The 21,325-nt window shown below is 50.7% G+C and overlaps 1 protein-coding gene across 2 annotated transcripts in view; it reads right to left on the bottom strand.

Annotated features, from left to right (window-relative positions):
* The window catches only part of ASIC2 (acid sensing ion channel subunit 2), a 1,201,082-nt gene that overhangs the window by 276,692 nt on the left and 903,065 nt on the right, over nucleotides 1-21,325 (bottom strand). The window contains exon 1 of one of the 2 annotated variants that reach the window (XM_061140982.1): nucleotides 11,664-12,377. The exons of the other annotated variant lie outside the window; for it this stretch is intronic. Within the exon in view, the coding sequence (XP_060996965.1) occupies nucleotides 11,664-12,377 (714 nt within the window). Of the gene's footprint in view, nucleotides 1-11,663; nucleotides 12,378-21,325 lie in introns of those variants that run through there. 2 annotated transcript variants of the gene reach the window in all.

The following is a 21,325-nucleotide window of genomic DNA, read 5'->3' as shown; positions in this document are numbered from 1 at the left end:
TTCAAGCGAGAACTCTGGGCTCACATCTCCAAGCTTGTTTGTGAGATCTGGGCTTCATCCCAACATCGCTATAAGGACCCCCGACCTGGGCTGTTGGCAGCATCGCCAAAGAAAGCCGTGTTCCTCAACAGGGCTGTGCAGACCGGTAGGTCATAAGCATCTATCCAAACAGGCTTTCAAATCCATGTGCAGGGAGCATAGAGAGATAGTGTAAAATAAACGGTAATAAAGTGAATAAACACACGTCTCACTCCAGAGCCTTTGAGGTTCTTCTATAAATCAAATTCTTGCTATAATTTGCTCTCTGAGGCTGTGCTGAGCAGCAGAATCAAACCTCATCTGCTTTCCTGAGTGGTAGGCTTAGATTTATGGATGTGAGTTCACAGTGGATGCCCGTGCCATTTCAAAGTGGGAAAATAATTTTTGTTAGGAGGGGTTCCAAGAGGAGATTAAACCCTTCACTTTCAGAGATCAGAGAATCAACAACTTTCAGATCAGATATACCGTTGGAATCAGAAGGGGATGGCCAGTGTATGTATTTTGCAAAAAGAGTAAGCTTGCAGAGGAAGAAAGAGACACTGTGGTGATATAAAAGCTTAAGCACAAATACCCTCAGAGTCGATTTCAAGCTTCCCAATGACATTCAACGTGACCTTGAACCTCCCAATCTCCCTCTTTGCTTTTTTAATTTGGATCAGGGGACTAAAGAAACCCTAAAAGACTGACCTACCCATATAGATGTCAGATGAAAAGAACTTAATTATTCCTGGCTAGAATTGTAACAGTATACAGAAGGTCACGCTATTCTTCTAGCGCTTGGAAGTTTTTTCTGCAAAGAAGTGAGAGGGGTCATCACTATAATGATGATGAAGATGATAGTGACTTTTCACTTTTATCTAGCACCAACACATCTGTGCTTTTACATTCAAGACAGTGGTGGTGATTTCTGTATCTATGCTCAGCTTTCATCCACCAGGACTAGACCATACCTGGCTTTCAAGAGATCATTTTTGAATGGATTATTCTATTATCTTTAAGTTTCATAACAGCCCTGCAAGGAAGGTGTGATCTCTGCTTTACAAAGAAGGAAACAGAATCTCAATGAAAATAAGCACCTCCCACCCTAATAGCCACCCCTTGTCAATGCTAGGCAGTCCTGGGAGTTGAATTTGAGTCTGACTCTTGAAGTCACATTCTTCCTACCCCTCTTACTTTTTCTAGTTGTACTCCTAGTTGCTGGAGTCCAAATTCCCAATCTGGCATGAATGTTAAACATGGATAAAATACTCCCATGTGGACTATTTTTGAATCAAGTTACATGATTGCTACGGATTCTTTCATTTTCTTGGTTTTAGGATGGACCCTGATCCAAACCTACTCAGCCTGGTCCACTAGATGTAATAGAGAGTGTTTGTACAACAAATGATGCCTGTGTTAATTTTCTGTTGCTGCTGTAATGAATGACCACAATCTTAGTAGCTTCAAACAGTGCAATTTTATTAGCGTATCGTTCTAGGTCAGAAAGCTAAAATCAAGGTGTCAGCAAGGCTGCATTCCTTCTGGAAGTCCTGGGGGAGAACCTGTTTCCTTGCCTTTCCTAGCTTCTAGAGGCTACCTGCTTTCCTTGGGTTGCGGCCCCTTCCTCCATCTCAAAGTTGCCCGTGCCGTGTCTTCAGATCTCTCTCTGACTCCCTGACCTCAGCTTCTATGGTTCCATCTTCTCTGACCCTGACCCTCCTGCTTCTCTGTTACAAGGACCTTTGTGATTACATGGGGCCCACTAGGTGGTCAAGGATAATCTCTCCATCTCAAAGCCCTTAATTTGGTCTTCCCTGGTGGTCCAGCAGTTAAGAACCTGCAGCAGTGAAGATTTGGTGCAGCCAAAATTAAATAAATAAATACAGAAACATTTTTTTAATGTCCTTAACTTAATCACACCTGCAAAGTCCCTTTTGCCATGCAAGGTAACATATTCATAGTGCTGGGGATGAGGGCCTCTTTGAGGGGCTGTTATTCAGCCATTATTCGTGGCCTTTGCAATTTGGTTTGATTGACACTGGCTTGGAGCATGCCCCTGTGTGACGCCTGCTGTGATGTGACATTGATGCCAGAACAACAATGCCCCTGTTACGCACTTCCTCTGGGGTTCACTGGGGAGCCCAGTACTCCTCCCCCAGGTACCCTTCCTTGCTCCACTCCAGGATGCCCATTCTGTGTGTTTTCTTACAGACCCAGTGAGTCAGACATGACTGAGAAAGCCCATGGATGCCTCCTTCTCAGCATTCATGGAGCCCAAGCCTCGCCCCTCAAAGTGTGGTCCATGGACTACCAGCATCTGCATCACCTGGGGAATTGTCAGAAATGCAAATCTCAAGCTCCATTCCAGACCTACCAAATCAGGACCAATGCCATGGGCCCAGGAATCTGAGTATGCTTAATTTTTAGGAAGCATGGGCCTAGAAGCTTCTCTATTCATCCACAGCCAATTGCCAGATCACATTGCCACATCCATATGCCAGAACAAATCTGCCTGGGAAGGAGGGTAGGCCTCTGGGCAGAGACAAAGAAGGAACCCAACACCTCATCTTAGCAGCCTGTTTGAGCACTGATTCTTTTCGGCAAGGTACTCAGATGCCTGCTGTCTTTCTCTTAAGAAGATCTTTCAGGGCAGACAATATGCCCCCAAGTCCACCCTGGCCAGGAACAAAGTTGCTAGGGAAAGAAGAGGTATACAGGGGCCATAGGAGGACCGCATTCAATGTTTCTGGCTGATTTCTGTTCCGGTGTCATGTGACCCTGGGCAAGACACTCCCCTCTCTGAAGTTAGACAGGCAATAGAGTGCAATAATCACCCTCCGTTCTTGCAAGGATAAGATGAGATGGTAATTTATATTACACAGTCCTATCCAGATATGATGACTGGTTTAGTCACTAAGGCGTGTCCAACTCTTGCGACCCCATGGGCTGTGTAGTCTGCCAGGTTCCTCTGTGTATGGGATTCTCCAGGCGAGAATACTGGAGTGGGTTGTCATTTCTTTCTCCAAGGTCCGATCACTAAAACTCTGCTAATTAGAAATGCAGGTTGGATGTGCCTGTGGTCAATTGGTTAAGAATCCATCTGCCAATGCAGGGGACACGGGTGCAATCCCCGGTCCAGGAAGATCACACATGCCTTGCAACAGTTAAGCCCCTGAGCCACAACTACTGAGCCTGCGCTCTAGAGCCTCTGCGCCGCAACAAGAGAAGCCTCCGCGGTGAGAAGACCGAGCACCGCAACTAAAGAGTAAGTAGTCCCTGCTTGCCACCGCTAGAGAAAGCCCACACACAGCTACAAACACCCAGTGCGGCAAAAAAAAAAAAAAAAAGATAAATTTAAAAAACAAACAAAAAACACTTTAAAAAAAGAAATACAGGTTAATCTAGCCAAAGCTACACTGGGATTTCTTTGTAGGAAAAACTGTGACGTAGGGAAAGGAGGGTTGACCTTAGAATCCTAAGATCAGAGTCTACGTCTGTGACCTTGGGTGAGTCACTGAACCTACTCACTTTCTTTATCTGTATCAGGGAAAGAGGAATACTTTCCTGTCTGGTCCGTTGTTGGGCTGGAATAAAATAATGAATATAAAAGGACCTGGCAGAGAGCTCAATAAATGTGTGCAGAATCAGAGGAAACAATTTACTAAGCAAATTAATAGTATAAACAATGGTGTCAGGGGAGATATTTGACATGCTCAGGAGAACAAACTTCCCCAGTACGTTCATGGCCTCTATTTGTTTTACCAACAATTCATGTTCCAATTATGCGTGAGTCATTTGTTTGTTCGTTAGCACAGGTCTGAGCTGGAACTCAATTTGGCAATAGCTCCTTAGCCAGGACTTCAAAGTTATCCATGTCCTTGAAAGAATGAATATGGGATTTTAGTTCAGGTTATGGCTATATTAAAACATCTGCATAACTCCTAAGTTCCCCATCGTAGACCTGTAATATTTCCATCGGCTGCAAGTCCATCACGGATCCTAGGAATGGCTTTTCCTTCTCAGGGTGACAGGGCTTGGAAACCAGGATAAATTCCAGGGGCTGTATTAACTTGTAGTGAAAGAAACTTTCAGTGAAGGCTTGACTGTGTGGGACACCTTCTATGGAAAGATTTGTTCTCACCAGCATCTTTGAGAGTTGGTATAATGGTGTCATCAAAAAGAATATCAGCTTTTGAGCTGGACTAATCTTTGGTTGCATCTTAACTCTGCTGCCACTGAGCTATGACTTTGTACCTCTCCGAGCCTCAGTTTCCTCATCTGTAAAATGGGTGCCATAACAGTCATTTGATTCTGGTGAAATTGATGTGACCTATTTATATAACAGGTACCCCGTACAAATTCTGGTGCTTGCCTAGTGGCTCAGATGGTAAAGGATACGCCTGGAAAGCTGGAGAAGCGGGTTCAATCCTTGGGTCGGAAAGATCCCCTGGAGAAGGGAATGGCAACCCACTCCAACATTCTTGCCTGAAGAATTCTAGACAGAGGAGCCTGGTGGTCTATAGCCCATGGGGTCTCAAAGAGTCGGGCACAACTGAGCAACTGACACTTTCATACAAATCCTGGGCTAGAGTCTGTCCCCCTTCCTGCATGGTGAGGCACACTCACCTTTGCAGGACAGTTTACTGCAAAAAAGTGGGTTTGGGCTCATCTTTGTGGCCCAGTGCGTGGCATGCAGTAGATGCTCATTGTGCATTAGTGGACTGGATCTCTGAATAGCTGATCCCAGCAAATCACTTAGGAGAACCAAAGCGACTGATGCACAAACCGAATGGTCTGGTTATTCCTCCAGCCCTTCTCAACTGGGCAGACATCTGATTGATGCCTTCATGACCAGCCACAGTGGCCCCCAAATAGCCACTATCAGAATCAGTGTGATGTGGGTCCATTTGGATATCTACAGACCTGAGCAGAACTGACATCTGATTCCCCAAACTGATTTCCCCGAAGTCACATAACTGGGGGAAGTCTTTTCATGTTCCTTGTATAAATGTCTATTTAATCACCATCCTGTCTCTAGCACTCCAATAACTTGTACATTTCCCCCCCTTCATCACTGTTTCAGCTCTGCAAAAAGACAAAATGGTTGGCTGAAGAGCTTGGGCCATCTGCAGCAGTTAAACCCTATTTTCCTCTGACTGCTCACTTGGATGGAGAACTTTGCAGCTAAGTCCCATTAGTCATTTGGCTCCTGCTCTCATTTCACAGAGGAAGCTGCAGAGGCCAACGTCACATAGGCTGCTCAGGGCAGAATAAAGGCTGGACTGGTCTTCCCAGAATAACCTCTGCCCCACCAAACCTGCTCCTTCCTCATCCAGCTATGCCTTTGTGGTCCTGAGGATTTGGGTTCAAATCCCAGCTTTGCTATCTGCTGGCTCTGTGACTTTCAGCTTGACTACAAAACTGCCCAGAGGGGAATGTCCCCCATCAGCCAAACGGCGATGATTACACAACCTTTTAGGGTGATTGTGAAAACTGAGATGGTGTGAAATGTGCTCAGCTTGGGTCTGGTACATCGCAGCTGCCCGGGACTATTTGCCTTCGTCCTTTGCTCGAAATGCTCACTGCAAGTAGTATGAACGGAAATAGCTCACATTTATTGAGTCCTTACTGGGTTCCAGAAACTCTTCTAAGCACTTGATATGTATTAGCTCGTTTATTCCTCTTTCTGTAAAGGCAAAGGTATCTTTCACTCCTCCCAGAAGCCATCCATCTTCACGACTATTGGACTGCCTGGCCTAGCACCACTTCAATGGAATTTGCTGATTTTAAACAACATGTTGCTGAAATGATTTCTTGTTTTCTGTGGCTGGCTTGCAGCAGCCAGCCTGCTTCCTGTGACAAAGTGTGATGAAATCAAATGCTGTTGTCTTGGCCTTTAGTACAGAGGACCGGTCCAAAATCTGCACTCAGGGTTGACTCCTACAGATGGGGGGGGTGGGGGTGGGGGTCAGGGTTAGGCAGGGGCGGGCAGGGGGCAGGGAAGGCTGGAATTCTCCTGGTGGAGTTAGGAAAGGCGGTGACAGTTGGATGGGGGTTGGGACTGGATGAGATCTCCCTCTGTCAGTGTGATAGCCAGCAATGAAAGAAGTCAGAGATTTTGCTACAGAGTTCAAAAACTTTGTGTGTCCTCCAGGTGTTCATCACACCTTTGCATTGTCGCTATTGTTTAATTGCCAAGTGGTGTCTGACTCTTTGCGACCCCACGGACTACGGCACACCTGGCTTCCCTGTCCCTCACCATTTCCCAGAATTTGCCCAAATTTGTGTCCATTGAATAGGTGCACTGTTACTATTCCCCCGACTCATCACATCCAGCCCCAACCCCCAAGCCCTGTGCGCAGCTTTGAGCCACACTCAGCCCTAGAAAGGATGTGTCCAATCTCATCCTTTCATGTCTCTGTTCTCCCCATGTGCACAAGGTGCCCCTCTCCATGAAGCCCTGTTTCTCTCCTTCTCTACCTTGGAACTCTTATGGATCCCTCCAGACTCAGCTCAGACGTCACCTCCTCCCAGAAGCCCATAGAGATCCCTAGTCTGCTCTGGGTACTCCTTCTGAGCCCACGCAGCACCTCTGGACTCCTGGCATCTGTTGCTGTTATCTCTTTCCTCAACAACACCACAGGTTCACGGAGGACACATCCCATGCCTTATTTAACGTTCCATCCCCAGCAGCTAGATCAGAGCATGACATACAGTTGACACTTAGTATACATTGGGTGTTGGAATGAATGAACCAGGAAATGAGCACATCGCCACTCAGGTAAGTGCTCCTGATAAGAGATGATAATGATATTGATCATAATTAATAACTGCTACCATGAGATACAAAGACTGTGCCTATCTCTTAATCAAATTATAACAACAGCTCTTGAATAGTGAGCTCCTATGCTGTTCAGGAAGCGGCTGGTCACTGCATATGTATCATCTTCTTCCCAGCCTTCAGGGGCTTAGCGAGGGAGGCACACAGCTAAACATGGACAGAGCCAAAGCCTTAAACTGAGGTCTGCCTGGACGCTCCCCCGGACCCTTGCCTTCTCCCAGAGAACATCACTGCTTCTTATCATTGGGCCCTGACTGGCCTCTGTCTGCAGCTGTTCCCAGATCCTCAGGCCCTCCTCCGAGGCTCCATGCCCACAGAGCCTGGCCTCATCGTTCCGCGTCCTGTCCAATTACTGGGGAAGGCTGGTCTCCCTGCCCCCAGGAAAGCGCAGAGTGGCCAGAGTGTTCAGAGCCCAAGGTCCACGGCAGATGCCAGGGAAATCACAGGAACATTCAGAAGCGGAGCTGCTTTGTCTGACCGCTGAGTGATTAACCCTTTCGCAGCTGTGACAAAGATACAGAGGAGCTGTACATAACCACATCCTGAATGGCCTGCTGACTAAAACCCAACAGATATCCCTCACAACTCTCTGATCTCCCCTGTTGAGCTTATTTCTGGAGCCTGAGGCCAATAGGATGGAATGAGATTTGGGGGCACATCTCCCCACTGGTCCCCCAGGAAGCTCATCCCTCACCTGGGCCACTTAGGCCTTGGGAACTCCAGGTATCTTGGCATCCTCACTCTCTCTCCCTCTGCTCCCAAAAGTAATAAATGCCCCCGAATTGACTGGGCATTTCCTCATTAGAAAGGCATTGCCCTGGTATTCCCTGGAGAAATTAACTCAGGAATCCTGGAGAACAATGAAAAGTCTTGGGGTTACCTGGGAAAGGTCTTCACTCCCCAGACCATTCCTGAGTGCTTAATATGCATATCAGGGTCTGTGTTGGGGGCTGGAGATGTCAGGGAAATCAGATCTGGTTCCTGCTCGAGTCCAGGGCGGTGTGTTGGGGGCGGGGGGAGTGTGGTGACAATTATGCGTGTGAGGATTGACACCTAAACGGGGGGGGGGGGGGGGTGGGTAGAGGGCAAAAAAGAGGAAGGCATCAGTTGTTTGGAGAGGAGCGGAGGTGCTGGGTGGTCAGGCAAGGCTTCAAAAGAGAGGGAACCCCAGGGCTGGAGGCTGAAGGATGACTGGGCACCCCCGGGCAGACAGAGCAGCTGGGGGTGGCGAAGGCACACTTAGGGTAGCAGAGGAAGCAGTCCAGCTGTTGTCAGCTGCTCAGCAGAGCTTGGGCACATGGTCCCAGAGACAGCATGGCCAGAGATAGGGCAGGGCCCAGGTCCAGGGTCTGAGGAACCAGGGCCTAGGACAGGTGAGTCACTGACGGGTTTGAAGAAATGGGATGCCATGCTCTGAGAGGAACTTTAGAAAGACTGCTCTGACTATAGCACCAAGGGTGGATGCAGAGGGCAGGCAGCATAAGCTGGAGGCCAGAGACCAGAGAGGAAGCTGATGCCCTTTAAAGGTGGCATTTTTATGGGGGTCCAGCACAGTCTAAAGAGTGCCCATCTCACACATACCTATGTGCATGCTCATTCATTCAGTTGTATCCAACTCTTTGTGACCCCATGGATTATAGCCCGCCAGGCTTCTATGTCCATGGAATTCTCCAGGCAAGAATGCTAGAGTGGGTTGCCATGCCCTCCTCCAGGGGATCTTCCCCACCCAAGGGCTGAACTCACATCTCCTGCACTGGCAGGCGGATTCTTTTACCATTGAGCCACCTGGGAAGCCCATGATCACAGAGAATGTAGTGTATGTACTATTGCTACCACCACTAGATGGAGTAGGAAACTAAAGAACAGAGAGATTAAGTCACCTGTCCAAGGGCACACAGCAAGTGGTCCTCCCAGGATTTGAGCCATCAGTTCATCCTGAGAGTTCATGCTCTTAACCACTACACACTATAGTGTTCCTTCATCAAAGCTGACCAAGGCTTGGGGCAGGGTAGAGTGGTTAAAGGAAGGATTCCTTAATGGGCCCACCCACTGTATATTAGGGGCTCCCCTGAAATAGCTTCTGGCCTCCATGGATAGAGGGGTGCAATCTTTAATCCTGAGGCCCTTGGAGAAAAACTACAGCATGAAATGTGAAGGCGCTGAAAACTCCCAGGATGGTGCCATGATATGAAGCCACTAGGGGTCACTTGAGTCCCCAGGAACACATACCTTGGGAGGTATGGAAGTAGCACTTTGGTTTAGGTGGGTGTGGGCCTGCAAAATCTTCAGACACAGGAAGGCAGGGTATGGGTGGTCACAGAAGGGTGTGCCCCAGTGAGAAGAACCCGATTTTCATCAACTCAGGGCCATTCCTGCCAGGGGGGCTGAGGTCAGATGACTTCTGCAAGCACTATGTGCTCTGTAGACCCCTAACAAGTGGTCAAGGCTATGATCCGCCTGCAAGGGGCCAGTTTCCACTCTTCCAGCCACGCTCCCAGAAGGGACAGGATTTGGAGGTGGCTGAGGGCTAGAGTCCTACCCAGGGATCCTCTGATAGAAGAGAGGCCCAGGGTCAGAGAGGAAGGTTCCAGGTGGCTTCTGTGTGTGCATCCCGTGGTATACAAAGTTGGACTTTGAGCTTGTTGACTCTGGGCTTTGGACAGCATTTTAGCATCTCCGAGCCCTCATCTTTAACATGGGAATAAAACTCTGCCAAAGCAGGGTTGTGGTAAATGTCAAAAGTGAATCCTGGTGGTTAGCCCTCGAGCCACGCTTTGTAAAGCCATCATCAGATGTGCTGAGTTTTCCAGGTGTTGTATAGCTTGGAACTGGAGCTGCTGATACTCGAATGTAACACTGAACTTCAGTCTAACTCTAGGGGCTGCTAGCTGGTGGTCAGCCAAAGAACAACACAATAAGCTCCCACATACAAACAAGTTCTGTTCCAAGAACACGTTCATGCGTCCCATTTGTAAGGCCAACAAAGTCAGCCTAGGTGCCCAACTAACACGATTGGCTATATAGTACCATACTGTAACAGGTTTATAATATTTTTCACACAAATAACACATAAAAAAACAAACAAAAAATACAGAAAATATTTTTAATCTTACTGCATAGTACCCTGAAAAGTACAGTAGTACCAGCTATATCACTGCCCCTTTTATGCTTACTTCCAGACATCCTGGGCTTGAAATAAAGATACTGTACTACTGTCTTTTATGCAATACTGTGGATTAAGTACACAAACTCACAACCACTTGGAGAGGATGCACACATATGAGAGTGTACTCCAGACACAGGAGCTGACTTATGTGATTGGACAGGCAAAGGTAGGTTTGCATCTTTGAAAGTTCGCAACTCGAAGATTCGTATGTAAGGGACTTACTGTAAACAAAGGATCATGACCTTGCTTCCTCTATCTTTGTTAGATGGAACTCAGAATTGTATTTGAAGTCTGGGCGAAGTCACTTAGAAACATATGTTAACAGCACCTCCTGCTTGCTAAGGCGGGGGAACCACAAAGTAGGTATTCTTTTAAAGCAAGCTGAAAAGCTCAGGAAACCAGGGATATTTTGGGAGTGGATAATTCACAGCTACCGTAAACACAGGCTTAAAGCAAAACAAAGAGAGTAAGACTGAAGCCAGGGTCACCATCCTAGACCGGGACTGGGCCAATCAGCCGATCAGAGGCCTGGCCTGATGGGCATCTGTGCCAACACCTGTTGGAACCAAAGGATCTCTTCACTATCCTAAAAAAGCACTGTCAGAGACGAGACGGTCAGGAGGAATGCCTAAAGCTGGTAAAATCACCATCAGAACATTATGAACAAACTGCACACACCAACATTCCCGGCACTGGTGGCAAAGCCCAACCCCCCCGAAGGGGCATTTATACACGAATGGCTGGACAGGCTGGTGCCACGCTGAGGCTTGGCATCACAACTCCTCCTAGGCAGACCGCACAAGGCAGATACCTTCTGTCTGACAGCTGCCTTACCCAGACCCCAGCATGGGAGAACCAGCACAACAAAACGTTTACAAACCCTGAGCGCAGCTTCAGTATCTCTGCCACGCTGCTTTCCCCACTGCAGGGCGTTGGCTCCCCTAGAGGGACAGACCCATTCTCACACCTTGTGGGGTCAAGGGGCCCCATGGTGCCCACCAGGCTCCATTTCCAGATTGCTTAGGACACAAGCCGGTTTAAAAAGTATCAGAAGGGGCTGCTGCCTCTCCCACCAAACTAGGTACAGTTTCATCCTTGGTTGGTATTCTGGGGGTTTCTTCCAAAGTCTCCCAAATTGGAAGTGTTTGGGAACTCTCGTCATAAGCTACTTAGAATCCCCAGCGAGCTTAGGGGCTCTACCTGATTCCTGCCCATATTTAAAGAGCTTCCTATTGAGTTTCCCAAAGACAACAAGCCCACACTTCAGACAGGCTTCTCTGTCTTCCCATCCCTTCACCCCAAACACAGAGTAGCTACGTGGAGTTCTGTGGATCCTGGGGTAGAGGGTGGGGGTGAGGCCTGGAAGAAGCGGGGCTGGTATCCCAGAAGGGGGTTGGGTGCAAAGAGAGAGGCCGGAACAAGGGAGCCAGACGACTCCTCCTGCAGTGACGTCCGAGTTCCCACAACCTGGAGAAGATGCGGGGGACCTAAGATTGGGTTCTGCCCCGGGGCCTCTTGGGCTGATGTCACCTCCAGGGGCCTGGGGTCCAGCCCCCGGGCCGGGGAAGAGCTGCCAGACCCCGGGGCTGGGGAGAGTGGGGGAGCAGAGGGAGCGGGTTCGCGCGGAGGGCCACTCACGGAGGAGAAGTTGTGCGGGCCGCAGAGCTCGCCGCGGTACTTGCAGGAGAGCAGCATGTCCTCGAGCTGGTGGCCCAGGCGGTCCATGAAGGCGGCGCTGATGCCCTCGAAGTGGCGGGGAGGCAGGAAGAGGCGGAAGTCGGCCAGCTTGCGGAACCACTGGCGGCGCGGCTCGTCCCCCTGCAGCAGTTCGCTGACCAGCGGGCGCGCCGTGCGGTTGGGCAGCAGCAGCCCGAGCCAGTGGCCGGCGTAGTAGAGGTCCCCCTTGGAGAGGCGCGGGAAGCGCAGCGGGTTGTTGTTGCACACGGTGACGGCGGGGAAGGGCAGCTGGCGGCTCCACTCGCGGTGCACACGCGTGTGCGACGGGAAGCTGAGCCAGTAGAGCAGGCGGTTCGAGGACCAGGACAGCAGCAAGCCGAGGGACGTGCAGAAGGCCAGCACCCAGAGCGCCCGCCGCTGGAAGGAGCCCCCGGGCGCCGCGCGCCCCGCGCACATGTGCCGCAGCCCGTGCAGTTTAGCGCGGCTCAGCGACGGCCGCCCCCTGCGGGCGCCCCCCGGCCCCTGCAGCGCCCGCTCGCGCTCGCCGCCCCGGCCGCCCCCGGGCTGCCCGGCCGCCGCCACCGCCGCTGGCGCCGGTTCCTCGCGGGCCATGCGGAAGCGTCCCGGGCCGGTGAGTGCGGCCGCGGGCCGCCCGGCTCCGCCGCTCCGGCTCATTCATTCAGCCCGCGGCTGGCGGCAGCGGCGGCGGCCCCAGCCGGGCGGAGCCGCCATGGAAGTCCGCAGCAGCCGTGGAAGCAGCAGCGGCAGCCGCCGCGCGCAGCCCGCGCCAGGGAAGCGTGCGCCCGAAAGGAGCTCCGGTGGCGAGGCATGCCAGCCCGGCGCCGCCACCGCCGCCTCCGCGGGCGTCCGCCCGGGACCGAGCCCGCCTCGGCCCGCCGCCCCTGGCACGGGCCTTCCCGAGCGCCTCCCAGGCTCTCCTGGCTCCGAGTCCTCCTGAGGATGCCCGACGCCGGCCACTAGCTTTGGAGCGGCCCCGCTGGGCGCCGCCTCTCTGGTCCCTGGGTGCTGCGCCCGCGTCCCCTTGTCTTGGACCTCGGGGGACCCTGAGCTGAGTCCCTCCGGGCTCCGCCTAACCCCAGCTTTTACGCTGGTCTCGGGAGAGCAGCCACTCGGCCACCATGCCTGATTCGGACATCCCCAAGGGCCGCCCGCCGGTGGCCCGCGGTGCTGGGACACGGTGGGGGAGAAGGTGCCGGGGGACGAGCGCCCCCAGAGGCGCGCGGCCGCTCCTGGCTGGGCGGGTGGGGTGGGTGTGTACCAGGATGAGCGGTCGCCCTGCTGGCCCTCTTTCCCTTTCCTCCGGGACCCTCCTAACTGCTCCTCTGGATGCGCTCGGCGGAGACCTGCTTAGGCTCCCCCGAGTCCTGCCCCGCCCGCGTCCTGCGTTGCAATGTGACCGCCCTCGCCCGGGGCTGGGGGCGTTTCAGGGTCCCGCCGGAGGCTGCCGGTCGACGGGCTCCTTCAGGGCTGCTGGCCAGAGGGAAGTGTCGCTTCTCCCCGCCCCGCACGGCTCTGCGAAGTGCCTCGAATCTCCAGAAAAGCCCGATCTCGTCGTCCCTCGCCTCTTCTTTCTCCTGCCCCGGTGCTCCAGGAGCTGGGGACTGCGGAGCCCCGGCTACTCCTCTTGGGGGTGACCCGGACTCGCTGCTCCGCGCGCCCGGCTCCTCTCGAGACTCTCAGCCCCGCGGTGGCGGCGGCGCCGGCTGCGCTCGCCTCCCGCCTGCCCGGCCCTCCTCTGGGCCCCGGGCGAACTTGGGCAGCGGCCGCGCGACGCTGGCGCGGCTGGGTTTCCAGCACCTGCTCCTCGGCTCGCCGGCCCCGCGGCTCCGGGCGGGCGGGCGGGGCGGCGGCGGCGAGCGCCGTGCGCTCCCGGAGACGCGGTGCTGACGCGCGCAGCTCCTCCTCGCTGCATTTTAATTCCTGGCCACTGTGGCCGCTGCACACCGAGAGGGAAGCCTCTTGCCAGAGCCGGCCGGGTGGGGGATGCGCTGCACAGATGTGCCGGGTTGTGCGGAGCTGGCGGGAGAGACGTGGAGTAGCAACATTGCGTGTCTGTGGGCCGTGTGTGGATGAGTGTGAGGCCACGTCTCACTGTGTCGGGTGGACTGTAGAGAACCCGAAGCCGCTGTCTAATGTGGGCCTTTGAGCAAGTGTGTGAGTGGGGCGTCAGGCGCTGAGAGTGGGTAGGATGTGCGTGTGTACGTGTGAACGGGCATCTCGGTGTATCTGGTGGCTGTGGGTTTATTTTTGCAGATGCTGCACTGTGGCTATTTGAGTATGTGTGTTGTGTGTAGGATAGAGGGATGGTGTGTATGCTCTACTTGGGTGGACCATTTGCATTTAGCCGGTGGTGGGTGCCAACAAGTGTGTTGATGTGTGGGTGGATATCGGCAGCACTGGACCTGGTGTGTAGTTGGTGTTTTGCCTGTGTGCGGTGTGTAGATGAGTATGTGTGTTGAGCTGCTGGGAGCAGTCCTGGGTCTCTAGCAGATTGGGCCCAGCAGGGGCAGCCCTGCCTTTTAGGAAGTTCCGGTGTCCCCATCTTAGCCACTTCCCTGGGGGAGTCTGCTGCTCACCCCTGACCGCAGTCCACCAAGCACAGCCTCCCTGGATGGGCAGGAGGGAGGAGAGTGACTTCCGAGGACCCGAGACTCCAAGTCTGCCAGTCTCACAGTTAGCTGATGATGTCTTTCTTCCCTCCTGGGCAGGTTCAAGGTCTTCCACTAACCCCTGGGCACTTTTGGACACTTTCATTCAGCTTTTTAATTAATCAATTAACGTCTTTATTGGATGTGTTACAGTGTTGCTTCTGTTTTGTGTTTTGGTGGGGTTTTTCGTCCTGAGGCTCCTGGGATCTCAGCTCCTTGACCAGGAATCTAACCTGTACTCCCTACATTGGAAGGCGACGTCTTAACCACTGGACTGCCAGGGAAGTCCCTAGCTTTTTAAAATGTTCTGCCTTGGCGTGTCTCATTCACTTGGGGAAGAAACTCCTGAGGTTGGGTTTTGCTAAAATTCTGCTATGGATTTGGTTCCTTGAAGACATCTGTTGCTGGCTTTGAGGGAAGGTTCCGAATCTGCCAGTTTTGTGAGGCCCCTGACAGAGGCTCATTTACCGGGGATTCAGTCTGGTCCCAGTAGTCCTGGGAGGAGGGCCACGGTGACACATTTCCCGGCCAAGGTGGGGGGAGCTTGTGAGTTCAGTGAAATGACTGATGAAGCAGCCAGACATCTCCCAGCGTCATAGCCCTGGGCTGGCACAAAGCTCTGTCCTGTAGAAACCTTTGAGACCTTTTATGTTTCTGATTTGTTCACCTGTTATGGGCTTTTCCTTTCCTGTTTTTTTTCTTCCCCCTTGAAATGTGCACATGCAGCTTTTGGTTGCCCGAGCATCTTCTCTGCCATGGCTTCTCCTGTTAATTCTTCAGATGGGCCACCTCTTCACGGAGAGGAAAGGTATCCTGCATGGGCCCCAGGGGTCTTGGCACAGAAATCCAGAGGCAGACACAGGGGTGGCTGGTGATCCCAAGTGATCGCGGACTTTCTTTTTGGCACATGGATGCCGTGCGTTTCCTACACTGCTTGAAATCCCCCCCCACCCGCTTCTTGACCAACTCTGTGAAGTTCTGCCCTTGCCTCAAGTCCTAGCTGAAACATTGCCTCCTAGGTGACTGGATCGATAGCTCCATCATAGCCTTTGTATAGCACCTTGTCACTGTGTGTGTCCAGCCTTTCCTTTTGGACGTGAGCCCTTTGAGGACAGAGACCACATCTCATTCACATTTTTGCCTCTATATCTTAGTACAGTGCCCTGGCACCTAGATGAAACACATCAAAATAGGGAAGAGGAGAAGGGAACTAAGATTTCCTGAATATTTCTATATGCCAGGCAACCGAACCAGACACATATTTAACTTCTCATTCCAACCTTGCAGGTGGGCGGGTGTGTGTGTGTGTGTGGTATTTTTACCCTCTTTTTACAACTGTTGAACCAAGGGCATGGAGAGCAGGAATTGAATTCAGCTCTAACTCATTCCAAAGTCTAAGCTTTTCCTTTCCCACCCTGCTGCCTTCAAAAGCATGAAAAATAATAACTGTATAATAAATGTAGGTCTTCCTAATCTCTAGGACTTATTTCAAGTGACTTACATTAAAAACAAGTGTCAGGACTTCCCTGGTGGTCCAGTGGCTAAGACTCTGAGCTCCCAATGTGGGGGGTCCGGATTTGATCCCTGGTCAGGAAACGAGATCCCACATGCCCACAAGTAAAGAGTTCACATACTGCCACTAAAGACACCACCTGCATGCCATAACTAAGACCTGGTGCAGCCAAGTAAATAAAGAGTAAACCAAACCAGGCTTCCCAGGTGGCATAGCGGTAAAGAATCTGCCTGCCAATGCAGGAGATGCAAGAGATCTGGGTTTGAGCCCTGGGTCGGGAAGATCCCCTGGAGTAGGAAATGGCAACCCACTCCAGTATTCTTGCCTGAAAAATTCCATGGAGAGAGGAACTTGGTGGGCTACAATCCATGGGGTTGCAAGGAGTCGGACACGACTGAGCACCACCCCTGAAAGCAAACCAAAAAAATGACAGGAAAAAAAAAAGTGTCATAAACATTCTAAATGTTTAACCCTCAAAATAATCCGATGAGGCACATATGAATACTACTATTTTCTCTACTCCAAAGCAGAGGACTCCTGACCACAGAGAGGTTGAGTTACTCACCCTAAGCCACACAGCTGAAGCAGGAGAGCAGCCTTTCAGTGCTGGCAGCCTGGCTCCAGCTGCTGTGCTCTCAAACCCTGCCCCACGGCATCTGTGCTGTCAGAGCTCCATGACATGACAGCTCTCGTGAATCAGGCGAGCTCTCTTGGCTGAAAAACCAAATTCACAAGGCAGTTCCTGACCTGCCCCATGCGACCTATCCACCGAGAAGTTCACATTTAGCATTGTGATTTCCCAGTCAGAAGCTTTTAAGAAAATTTCCCTTTTCCTGTTTGTCTCTAAAACATCTGTCGCTCCACACCTGGCTTCCTGGCCTTCAGTGTGACCTTTGGGCACCAGCCAGCCCACATTCTGGTGGGTGACCACTACGGCCAATTATCAGCTCTTTCTCCCACGAAATGAGTTTGCTGGGAGGGAAGGCCCATTGAAGGCGATATGATTTTCCGTTTTTATAATCCTGTTGTAGGAGCTGACAGTTGTGGGCTTGATCAGGCTTCACTGGATCCCTTGACTTTCCTGCTTATCCCCAATCACTACTGCTCAGGGGCATGTTTATTGGAACATAACATGTTGTTGTTCAGTCGCCCAGTTGTGTTTGAGTTTTTGAAATCCCATGGACTGCAGTTCTCCAGGCCTCCCTGTCCCTCACCATATTCCAAAGTTTGCATCAGTGATGCCATGTCCATTGCGTCGGTGTCCACTGTATATCCATTGCATTGGTGTCCACTCTATATCCATTGCATTGGTGTCCACTGTATATCCATTGCACCGGTGATGCCATCCAGGCCTCTCATCCTCTGATGCCCTCTTCTCCTGCCCTCAACCCTTCCCAGCATCAGGGACTTTTCCAGTGAGTCAGCTGTTCGCATGAGGTGTGCTCCAGTATTTTGGAATGTGCCATAGGTACCACCTCGCCTGGCTCTTTGGAATTCCTGCTACACATCCCATCAGTGACAGTCCACTGGTAACTGATTGTATTCCAAAACACCTGGCAGTGTTTAAAGCTCCCTTTTGTCACATTGGAATCAGTCTCTTTGCAAATGTCTCCTAATTTATCCCTGGGGAGCCACACAAAATAAGTTTGATCTTTCTTTCACATGGGAACCCTTCAAAATACTTTATAAAATCGAAGTACATCAGTGGTGAAAGGGGCGCTAGCAGTCAGCCTTCTTGCCAAATCTTCAAGAAAGTCTTTTCTTCTCCAGGCTAGATGCCATCAGTTCCTTCATCTGTTTCTCCTGCATTTTCTGCTCTTGGGATGGGATCTTGGATGTTGAGGTCTTTAAAATGGTCCCATACCCATTGGTATGAACCCACCAAGTCCTTTACTTTGGACCTGACCCTTCCAGAACCTGATCTTTCTTCTCATGGCTGTGGGTTCTTTTCCGCCCCCATCACCACCTCTGGGATTAAGTGGAGGTGGTGGGTGGCAAGAGGGAAGCGTGGGCAGTAACAAAGTGTTCTTGACTCTGCTTAAGATGCCAAGTGCATTTTCTTTTAGGACTCCTGGTGATGAGCTGACACTGCTTCTCATCCTAGAGTTCATTGCTATTATGGGGCAGGTGGGCCTCTGTGGGTCTATCTGTGAACCTAAATAGCTCACCTTTTCTTCCTTCTTTCTCTTTGTCTTTCTTTTTCTGACACTGTACTGCCCTGGGGTCCCTATCGCTCTGCCTCTCTCTCTCCTCCCTTCTCTTTTTCCCTTTTCCTTCCTTTCTTCTCTTCCCAACCTCTGCCTGAAGCCTTGGGGTCCCCTCTGATTCTTAGCTCATGTAACTGGTGACCTCTGGGTGCACTGAGGTGGCTACAGTGTCACAAGACCTCAGCCAGTGTCTACTGGTCATGATGGGGGCTCCAGAGCTGCTAGAAAGGGTGAGCAGAACTTCACCGGGTTTTGATCACTGGGCACCTCATTTCCCCATCCTTCCCAGCCTCCCTCCATGGGGCTGGCACTGGAGTTGCTGTTCCCTCTCACTTTGCACGTGCTTCAGCATCTCCGCTGCTTCTCCCACTCACTCTATGGTTTTCTTATATTATACTTGGCCTCTCCTAGTACGTTCTTCTTCCAGGCTCTTTCTTAGATTTCTCTGATTTTTTTTTCTTTTTTTGGGCAGTTTTTGGTCATTCTCATTTTACTGGAGTTCAAGCTCTCAGCTGCTCATCTTTCACCAGCACTAAATCCCAGGGCTCAGAGGGCAAACAAGGGCACACGGCCACCAGAAGAAGGAAGGGGGCTGGAAGGACCAGGTCCAGAGTAGAGGGCTGTAAGTTCATGCTCTGCTGAACGACTGCGCTCCAGGGTAAAAGCAAATCCTGAAAGATGGGAGGATGTAATGTAACCTAATGTCTAATTGAACTCCTTCACTCTGGAGGGTGCGGGCAGCAGGATGAAGCAGAGGTCCAGAGAGAGGAATGGCTCGTATAACTCACACAGATGGATGCTGAGAAACACACAACCAGAACCCAGATTCCAGCTTCTGGTTTATTCTCTGCTCACCCTATGGAATAGGCCTCCCTGGTATCTCAGCTGGTAAAGAATCCTCCTGCAAGGCAGGAGACCCTGGTTTGATTCCCAGGTCAGGAAGATCCCCTGGAGAAGGGATAGGCTACCCACTGCAGTATACTTGGGCTTCCCTAGTGGCTCAGACAGTAAAGAATTCGCCTGCAATCCGGGAGACCTGGATTAGATCCCTGGGTTGGGAAGAAATCCCGGAGGAGGGGATGGCAACCCATTCCAGTATTCCCGCCTGGAGAATCTCCATGCACAGAGGTGCCTGGTGAGCTACAGTCCATGGCTCGCAAAGAGTCAGAATAAATGTTCAACAATCCATTTTGAAACCAGCAAAGTATTCACATGGTCAAAAAGGACAAAAGAGTAAAGAGTTTAGTAAAACCGTCTCTCTACCCCTCGCCTTCCTGGCCACCCATCTTTCCTCCCTGAAGGCCACTAATGCTATCAATTTGTTGTATAATTTATTAGTGATACTTATGAATATACATATGTGTGCATAATCGCCATATGTCCCCCTTTTCTCACGCAAATGGTTGCATTCTGTGAATACCATTTACTAGAGTAATTGTATTCTATGTTCTTCACACCTTTTTTTTTCTCTGTGTTTGCAGTTATTTTATGGTTGCCTTCCTCTGGCATCTCATTCCAACTTCTGTTATTTTCCTCAACTTCTCATTTCACGTTGTCCTGCTCTTCCATCCAAAAATGACAGTGGGTCCTATGGCAAGGTGGTACACAGAGCTTGCTGTTTTATTATCAGATTTTCTGTTAACTCTTTGTTAGATATGCTGACAGATGAAAGCCCTCATGTGGATAATCTCAAACAGCAGGCAGTGCAAAAATATTTCCATTTGCCTCTGAACAGTATTAGATGAGGCATTTGCAAAGGATTTAATTTTCTAGTCATATTTTCTTTAAACTAATTATAACACACACACACACACACACACACACACACACACACACACACAGAGGCAAAATTGAGTGTCCTGAGCACACAGCTCCAGTTGGTTTGGGAAAGTGGTCCAAACATGCATTGGTAGGCAGAGGAAGACAGTTTTGGATTCAGAAATTTCTGTGACTAATATAGAGAGCAGGTAAGACACACCCTTGAGAGAAACAGAGGGTGTCAGGGCCAAAAGTGATCTTAGTGAGCATGCGGTTACTCTTAGAAGAGGAAATTGATAAACAAAGTTTAGTGACTTGCCCTGGTCACTGGGAAGTTGATCTTATGATGGCGATGATGGTGGTGGTGATGTTGGGTGATGGTGATGATGGTGTTGATAATGATGGTGGTGATGGTGGTGGTTGATGGTGATGATGGTGGTGATAATGATGGTGGTGATGGTGGTGATGATGGTGGTGATGATTGTGTTGATGATGGTGATGATGTTGTAGTGATGATGGGAGTAGTGATGATTGTGACGGTGATGATGGTGTTGATGATGGTGATGATGGTGGTGGTTGATGGTGGTGATGATGATGGTGATGGTGATAATGGTGGTGATGACGTTGGATGATGGTGGTGGTTGATGGTGATGATGATGATGTTGGATGATGGCGATGATGGTGGTAATGATGATGATGATGGTGGTGGTTGATGGTAATGATGGTGATGATGGTGGCGATGATTGTGTTGATGATGGTGACGGTGATGATGTTGTAGTGATGATGGGAGTAGTGATGATTATGACGGTGATGATGGTGTTGATGATGATGGTGATGATGGTGGTGGTTGATGGTGGTGATGATGATGGTGATGGTGATGATGGTGGTGATGATGTTGGATGATGGCGATGATGGCGGTAATGATGGTGACGATGGTGGCGATGATTGTGTTGATGATGGTGATGGTGATGATGTTGTAGTGATGATGGGAGTAGTGATGATTGTGATGGTGATGATAATAGTGATGCTGATGCTCATATTTGATAGCGAGAACTATTTAATTATGTGTCAGGCACTGTACTCGATGAACATGCATGAACTCATTTAACCCTCACAGTAAACTTATGAGCACCTAGCATGTGTCAGACACCGTCCCAGGCATGGGAAATGCAGCATCTACTAAGACGTGATCTCTGTCTTAGCTTGCGGTCTAGTGGGGGGTGTGGGTCAGAAAGTAGATACTTGTATTAAAGTATGATAAATGCTATGCCAGAGTGTGTGGAGGGGGCTCCTCTGCCTTGGTCTGAGAGCAACCATCACACATTGAATTCGGTTTCCAACTGAATTTCCCCATGCATTTTCATTTTCGCACCCAACTCATGGAGAACTGTTTGACTCTGTCTACAGGGCTCCACCTTGGAGCCAGGGTCTGAGACCAGAGGCAACACCAACAGAAGTCCATGTGGAGGAGCCCTG

This window comes from Dama dama, chromosome 5, assembly GCF_033118175.1.
Source record: "Dama dama isolate Ldn47 chromosome 5, ASM3311817v1, whole genome shotgun sequence".
NCBI classification, from domain to species: Eukaryota; Metazoa; Chordata; class Mammalia; order Artiodactyla; family Cervidae; genus Dama; species Dama dama.
Note: the sequence above shows the minus strand (reverse complement) of the source record. Positions and strands in the feature narration are given on the sequence as shown.